This window comes from Coturnix japonica, chromosome 27 (assembly GCF_054131305.1).
Source record: "Coturnix japonica strain WE chromosome 27, WE-NBRP24, whole genome shotgun sequence".
In the NCBI taxonomy this organism is placed as follows: domain Eukaryota; kingdom Metazoa; phylum Chordata; class Aves; order Galliformes; family Phasianidae; genus Coturnix; species Coturnix japonica.
This window is the reverse complement of record NC_140689.1, coordinates 3,365,131-3,373,556: the sequence shown is the minus strand read 5'-3', so window position 1 is coordinate 3,373,556 and position 8,426 is coordinate 3,365,131. Positions and strand designations below refer to the sequence as shown.

The following is an 8,426-nucleotide window of genomic DNA, read 5'->3' as shown; positions in this document are numbered from 1 at the left end:
TGTGGGGCTGATGGGGGTCAGATCTATGGGGCAGGAGCTACTGTGGGTCTGATGGGGGTCAGATCTATGGGGCAGGAGCTACTGTGGGGCTGATGTTGGTCTCATCTATGGGGCAGGAGCTGCTGTGCGACAGATGTCGGTCAGATCTATGGGGCAGGTGCTGCTGTTCGACATATGTGGGTCAGATCTATGGGGCAGGATCTGCTGTGGGGCTGATGTTGGTCTGATCTATGGGTCAGCAGCTGCTGTGGGTCTGATGTGGGTCAGATCTATGGGGCAGGAGCTGCTGTGGGTCTGATGTGGGTCAGATCTATGGGGCAGGAGCTGCTGTGGGGCTGCTGTGGGTCATATCTATGGGGCAGGAACAGATGTGGGCCTGATGTTGGTCAGATTTATGGAGCAGGAGCTGCTGTGTTGCAGATGTGGGCAGATCTATGGGGCCGGAGCTGCAGTGGGGCTGATGGGGGTCAGATCTATGGGGCAGGAGCTACTCTGGGGCTGATGCGGGTCAAATCAATGGGGCAGAGCTGCTCTTGGGAACATGTGGGTCAGATCTATGGGGCAGGAGCTGCTGTGCGACAGATGTCGGTCAGATCTATGGGGCAGGAGCTGCTGTGCGACATATGTGGGTCAGATCTATGGGGCAGGATCTGCTGTGGGGCTGATGTGGGACAGATCTATGGGTCAGCAGCTGCTGTGGGTCTGATGTGGGTCAGATCTATAGGGCAGGAGCTGCTGTGGGGCAGATATGGGTCAGATCTATGGGGCAGGATCTGCTGTGGGGCAGATTTGGGTCAGATCTATGGGGCAGGAGCTGCTGTGGGGCTGATGTGGGTCAGATCTATGGGGCAGGAGCTGCTGTTTGGCAAATGTGGGTCAGATCTATGGGGCAGGAGCTGCTGTGGGTCAGATCTATGGGGCAGGAACAGATGTGGGCCTGATGTTGGTCAGATTTATAGAGCAGGAGCTGCTGTTTTGCAGATGTGGGTCAGATCTATGGTGCAGGAGCTGCTGTGGGGCAGATGTAGGGCATATCTATGGGGCAGGAGCTGCTGTGAGGCTGATGGGTGTTGGATCTATGGGGAGGAGCTGCTGTGGTGTAGATGTGGGTCAGATCTATGGGGCAGGAGCTGCTGTGTGGCAGATGTGGGTCAGATCTATGGGGCAGGAGCTGTTGTGGGGCTGATGTGGGTTAGATCTATGGGGCAGGATCTGCTGTGGGGCTGATGTGGGTCAGATCTATGGGGCAGGAGCTACTGTGAGGCTGATGTGGGTCAGATCTATGGGGCAGGAGCTGTTGTGGGGCTGATGTGGGAAAGATCTATGGGGCAGGAGATGCTTTGGGGCAGATGTGGGTCAGATTGATGGGGCAGGAACTGCTGTGGGGCTGTTGTGGGTCAGATCCTTGGGGCTGAAGCTGCTGTGGGTCATATCTATTGGGCAGCAGCTGCTTTACATATGATGTGTGTCAGATCTATGGGGCAGGAGCTGCTGTGGGGCGTATGTGGGTCAGATCTATGGGGCAGGAGCTGTTGTGGGGCTGATGGGGTCAGATCTATGGGGAGGAGCTACTGTGGGGCTGATGTTGGTCTGATCTATGGGGCAGGAGCTGCTGTGGGGAACATGTGGGTCAGGTCTATGGGGCAGGAGCTGCTGTGGGGCAGATGTGGGTACGATCTATGGGTCAGCAGCTGCCGTGGGTCTGATGTGGGTCAGATCTATGGGGCAGGAGCTGCTGTGGGGCTGATGTGGGTCAGATCTATGGGGCAGGAGCTGCTGTGGGGCTGATGTGGGTCAGATCTATGGGGCAGGAGCTGCTGTGGGTCAGATCTATGGGGCAGGAACAGATGTGGGCCTGATGTTGGTCAGATTTATGGAGCAGGAGATGCTGTGTTGCAGATGTGGGTCAGATCTATGGTGCAGGAGCTGCTGTGGGGCAGATGTAGGGCTTATATATGGGGCAGGAGCTGCTGTGAGGCTGATGGGTGTTAGATCTATGGGGAGGAACTGCTGTGGTGCAGATGTGGGTCAGAGCTATGGGGCAGGAGCTGCTGTGGGGCAGAAGTGGGTAAGATCTATGGGGTAGGAGATGGTGTGTGGCAGATGTGGGTCATATCTATGGTGTAGGAGCTGCTGCTGGGCTGATGTGCGTCAGATCTATGGGGCAGGAGCTACATTTTGGACTGATGGGGGTCAGATCTATGGGGCAGGAGCTACTGTGGGGCTGATGTTGGTCTCATCTATGGGGCAGGAGCTGCTGTGCGACAGATGTGGGTCAGATCTATGGGGCAGTTTCTGCTGTGCGACATATGTGGGTCAGATCTATGGGGCAGGATCTGCTGTGGGGCTGATGTGGGAAAGATCTATGGGGCAGGAGATGCATTGGGGCAGATGTGGGTAAGATCTATGGGGCAGGAGTTGCTGTGGGGCTGATGTGGGTCAGATCCTTGGGGCTGAAGCTGCTGTGGGTCATATCTGTTGGGCAGCAGCTGCTTTACATATGATGTGTGTCAGATCTATGGGGCAGGAGCTGCTGTGGGGCTGATGTGGGTCAGATCTATGGGGCAGGAGCTGCTGTGGGGCTGATGTGGGTTAGATCTATGGGGTAGAAGCTGCTGTGGGGCTGATGGGGGTCAGATCTATGGGGCAGGAGATGGTTTGTGTCAGATCTATGGGGCAGGAGCTGCTGTGGGGAACATGTGGGTCAGGTCTATGGGGCAGGAGCTGCTGTGGGGCAGATGTAGGTCAGATCTATGGGTCAGCAGCTGCTGTGAGTCTGATGTGGGTCAGATCTATGGAGCATGAGCTGCTGTGATGCAGATGTGGGTCAGATCTATGGTGCAGGAGCTGCTGTGGGGCAGATGTAGGGCATATCTATGGGGCAGGAGCTGCTGTGAGGCTGATGGGTGTTAGATCTATGGGGAGGAGCTGCTGTGGTGCAGATGTGGGTCAGAGCTATGGGGCAGGAGCTGCTGTGGGGCAGAAGTGGGTAAGATCTATGGGGTAGGAGATGGTGTGTGGCAGATGTGGGTCAGATCTATGGTGTAGGAGCTGCTGTGGGGCTGATGTGGGTCAGATCTATGGGGCAGGAGCTGCTGTGGTTAAGATCTATTTGGCAGGAGCTGCTGTGGGGCAGATTTGGGTCAGATCTATGGGGCAGGAGCTGCTGTGGGTCAGATCTATGGGGAAGGAACAGATGTGGGCCTGATGTTGGTCAGATTTATGGAGCAGGAGCTCCTGTGTTGCAGATGTTTGTCAGATCTATGGTGCAGGAGCTGCTGTGGGGCAGATGTAGGGCATATCTATGGGGCAGGACCTGCTGTGAGGCTGATGGGTGTTAGATCTATGGGGAGGAGTTGCTGTGGTGCAGATGTGGGTCAGAGCTATGGGGCAGGAGCTGCTGTGGGGCAGAAGTGGGTAAGATCTATGGGGTAGGAGATGGTGTGTGGCAGATGTGGGTCAGATATATGGTGTAGGAGCTGCTGTGGGGCTGATGTGGGTCAGAGCTATGGGGCAGGAGCTGCTGTGGGGCAGAAGTGGGTAAGATCTATGGGGTAGGAGATGGTGTGTGGCAGATGTGGGTCAGATCTATGGTGTAGGAGCTGCTGTGGGGCTGATGTGGGTCAGATCTATGGGGCAGGAGCTGCTGTTGTTAAGTGTGGGAATACAAGAAAAGCTGTTCAGAGCAGCAGCTGTGGAGCAAGATAAACAGGATGGGAACCAAGGACACCTCTGCAAGGAGAAGAAGAGTCTCACAGCTCTGATTGGTTATGTGCCTGCATGGACAGTTGAAAAGTGTTTTGTAGAATGCTTTGTTGACATGTAAGATGTTTGGGAAAGTTGTAAGGGCGGATGGGAAAGTTAGAAAATAACAACTTGTGAAGGTATATAAGGGATGTGAGAACTTGTAATAAACGATTTGGATCGTTCACATCTGAGTCCGTGCCGAGTCGCTGCAAATGGCGCCCAACGTGGGGCAAATCAACCCGCGGCTGAGCGAGCCCGGTCCGGCAGCGTCGCCCGACTGAACTTCGGAGAGACTGTTTCGCGCGCACCCGCACCGTTCTGCAGGACAGAAGGTGAGCAGTCGGGAACTATGGGGAGCTCACTACCGAAGGAGCAGAAAGTAAATCTCGAAGTATTGCGGTCAGTGTTACCGTATCAGGATAAGACTGTGTCTACTAAAGCATTAGCTACTCTTCTTAAATGGATAAGCAAAAATGTCCCTGAATTTCCAAAAACTGAGTTCTCTCTCGATGGAGAACTTTGGGACAAAATCGGCTCAAAACTCTACGAGGCTTCTCTCGCTAAAGACAGAAAGGCTGCTAAGCTGTTGCCCGTTTGGAGCCGGATAATGGAAGGGATTAAGCAATCACGACGGGAAAGAATTTATTCCGACCATTCCCTGCCGCCCTCCGTCCCAACCCCGCCGCTGCCTCTCGCTGCGGGAAGCGGCCCGTGCCCGGATCCGACCGGCGGCTCCGACCCCCCCGCGATTCGGGGAGACGAAAAGCCGCAACCGCCCCCCCTCGCGCTCCCGCCGTTCGCTCCTCCCCCGACGTTCGCCGCGTTGCCGCCCTCTACGGCGCCCTCGCCCTTCGCTCCGCCTACGACGCTCGTCGCGCCGCTTCTGCCCTCCTCCCCCCCCACGTCATGCGCTGCTGCGTCTGTGCAGCCGGCGTGTAACGTGGTTAAAGACACGGACGGATCGAAACCAGGGGATCGTTGTGACCCCGGTCCAGAAGATCCAGAAAGAGAATCGGACGCATTTCCTCCTGATGATACTTTGAAGGAAGCAGGAATGACAAATTTCCCTACAGCGTACTGTGATGTCTTAGAGCAATGCAAAAAAGAAACAATATTAAGGGGTGATGCTGACACGTTGCAGACCTTTCCTAATCAGGTCCCCCGTTTGGAATCTCTGCCTTATGAGGCAGTGAAGGAGCTAAGGGAGTCAGTGAGAACATTCGGAGTTCAGTCAGCCTTTACATACAATCTTTTGGTTGCAAACAGTGACAGTTACGCTATGACCCCTCACGATTGGAAAACTGTGTTAAGAATGATCCTCTCTCCTATGCAATACACCGTGTTTATGACTGAATATCAGCTACATAATTTGACTGATAGCTCTTTGCCTCCGACTCGGACAAATCCATGTGGCACAGCACCTCTTCAACTGTGTCAGACAGTTGTCACTCACGTTCCTGAACTTGGCCGTCTAAAATATGCACCTGTAACAATAGATACTCATTCTTCTTACGTATTTTCCACAGCACATACAGGTGAATGCAGTCTCAAGATTTAGAGTTTAAGGCATTAGCTAGGATGTTGTGTGCTTCTTCTATTTTAGTAATAGATCAGATGTGTATTAAACAGGATTTGATCTAATCAGTGCTAGAGTCTACAGGAATAGCTCTTTTAATGTTTTAGTACTGTTTGGTTATGATGTTATTAGCCTATTAATTAGCTTTTCTTAATTTGCAAAGACAAAACCTGGAAAGGAATCCCAGGCAAAGAGATGACCCTGTATCATAGAACGGATACCTCTTTTACATCCAATTAATTGGGATCTGAAAATATAACCATGCATCATTTTAGACAAAAGTGCACGCTAATAGAACTAAATTTGATGGTTTATTCTGTTTTCCAAGCAGGTGTTCCACTTGGGCTCTATATCACGCACTGGCCATGCGGATGTGGTGTACAACTGGAAGAAATCCTTCAGACCCTGAATGCAGGAGAGAATCTGTGATGGGTGAGAGAGGAAATGTGCACCTTGAAGCAGGGGACGCCCTGCTGGCACTACCTGTCACATCCACCACCAACATGGCTTGCTGTTTCTCAAGGGTCAATAAGTATTAATGCCCCTAGTGATACTCTAGTACATTTGTCCTCTAAAATTGGTTCTTTTTGACATGATATTCCATTAAATTGTGCGATCATTAATCAATTATTAGCCCGGATAACTCAGTTGGTAGAGCATGGTTATGAACATCTTAAAAGCATTTACTGCACAAATTTTATTGGTCATTAAAAATCAATATATCAGAGTATATAAAAATTGAAGACTTTTCCTGATCAGTTACAGATTAACACAATGGGACCCTCATGGATTTATTTTCAGGTTGCAGAAACTTAGGTTGCAGTACAAACATGTTTGTTCTTTTTAGTGGGTTTAAGAGTAATGTTGTTATGTTGTATTTGACTTGTCTCTTTTTTCACTTTTAGAGCATTGTCAATCGAGGCCTTGATTGAGTTATAATGATTATGTTATTAATATAATTAGTGTTATTATTTTATAGTATGGTAGTAGCTTGTCAATAAACAAAAAAGGGGGAATTGTGGGAATACAAGAAAAGCTGTTCAGAGCAGCAGCTGTGGAGCAAGATAAACAGGATGGGAACCAAGGACACCTCTGCAAGGAGAAGAAGAGTCTCACAGCTCTGATTGGTTATGTGCCTGCATGGACAGTTGAAAAGTGTTTTGTAGAATGCTTTGTTGACATGTAAGATGTTTGGGAAAGTTGTAAGGGAGGATGGGAAAGTTAGAAAATAACAACTTGTGAAGGTATATAAGGGATGTGAGAACTTGTAATAAACGATTTGGATCGTTCACATCTGAGTCCGTGCCGAGTCGCTGCAGTTAAGATCTATTTGGCAGGATCTGCTGTGGGGCAGATTTGGGTCAGATCTATGGGGCAGGAGCTGCTGTGGGGCTGATGTGGGTCAGATCTATGGGGCAGGAGCTGCTGTGGGTCAGATCTATGGGGCAGGAACAGATGTGGGCCTGATGTTGGTCAGATTTATGGAGCAGGAGCTGCTGTGTTGCAGATGTGGGTCAGATCTATGGTGCAGGAGCTGCTGTGGGGCAGATGTAGGGCTTATCTATGGGGCAGAGGCTGCTGTGAGGCTGATGGGTGTTAGATCTATGGGGAGGAGCTACTGTGGGGCATATGTGGGTCAGATCTATGGGGCAGGATCTGCTGTGGGGCTGATGTGGGAAAGATCTATGGGGCAGGAGATGCTTTGGGGCAGATGTGGGTCAGATCTATGGGGCAGGAGTTGCTGTGGGGCTGATGTGTGTCAGATCCTTGGGGCTGAAGCTGCTGTGGGTCATATCTATTGGGCAGCAGCTGCTTTACATATGATGTGTGTCAGATCTATGGGGCAGGAGATACTGTGGGGCTGATGTGGGTTAGATCTATGGGGCAGGAGCTGTTGTGGGGCTGATGGGGGTCAGATCTATGGGGCAGGAGCTACTGTGGGGCACATGTGGGTCAGACCTATGGGGCAGAAGCTGCAGAGGGGATGATGTAGGTCAGATCTATGGGGCAGGAGTTGCTGTGGGGCAGATGAGGGACATATCTATGGTGCAAAATCTGCTGTTGGACTGATGTGGGTCAGATCTATGAGTTTGGAGCTGCTGTGGGGCACATGTGGGTCAGATCTATGGGCCAGGAGCTGCTGTGGGGCTGATGTGGGTCAGATCTATAAGGCAGGAGCTGCTGTGGTTAAGATCTATTTGGCAGGATCTGCTGTGGGGCAGATTTGGGTCAGATCTATGGGGCAGGAGCTGCTGTGTGGCAAATGTGGGTCAGATCTATGGGGCAGGAGCTGCTGTGGGTCAGATCTATGGGGCAGGAACAGATGTGGGCCTGATGTTGGTCAGATTTATGGAGCAGGAGCTGCTGTGGTACAGATGTGGGTCAGAGCTATGGGGCAGGAGCTGCTGTGTGGCAGATGTGGGTCAGATCTATGGTGTAGGAGCTGCTGTGGGGCTGATGTGGGTCAGATCTATGGGGCAGGTGCTGCTGTGCGACATATGTGGGTCAGATCTATGGGGCAGGATCTGCTGTGGGGCTGATGTGGGAAAGATCTATGGGGCAGGAGATGCTTTGGGGCAGATGTGGGTCAGATCTATGGGGCAGGAGTTGCTGTGGGGCTGATGTGTGTCAGATCCTTGGGGCTGAAGCTGCTGTGGGTCATATCTATTGTGCTGCAGCTGCTTTACATATGATGTGTGTCAGATCTATGGGGCAGGAGCTGCTGTGGGGCTGATGTGGGTTAGATCTATGGGTCAGGAGCTGTTGTGGGGCTGATGGGGGTCAGATCTATGGGGCAGGAGCTACTGTGGGGCACATGTGGGTCAGACCTATGGGGCAGAAGCTGCAGAGGGGATGATGTAGGTCAGATCTATGGGGCAGGAGCTGCTGTGGGGCAGATGAGGGACATATCTATGGTGCAAAATCTACTGTTGGACTGATGTGGGTCAGATCTATGAGTTTGGAGCTGCTGTGGGGCACATGTGGGTCAGATCTATGGTGCAGGAGCTGCTGTGGGGCAGATGTAGGGCATATCAATGGGGCAGGAGCTGCTGTGAGGCTGATGGGTGTTAGATCTATGGGGAGGAGCTGCTGTGGTGCAGAT

The 8,426-nt window shown here is 52.0% G+C and overlaps 1 protein-coding gene across 1 annotated transcript; it reads left to right on the top strand.

The window, feature by feature from the left end:
- Positions 1–3,902: 3,902 nt before the first annotated feature.
- On the top strand, positions 3,903–6,611 carry LOC146756354 (uncharacterized). Its single transcript, XM_085524440.1, has 2 exons — positions 3,903–5,282; positions 5,655–6,611. Exons 1-2 carry the CDS (start codon positions 4,097–4,099, stop codon positions 5,750–5,752), a joined length of 1,284 nt encoding a protein of 427 aa, XP_085380566.1. The 5' UTR covers positions 3,903–4,096; the 3' UTR covers positions 5,753–6,611.
- The last annotated feature ends 1,815 nt before the right edge of the window (positions 6,612–8,426 follow it).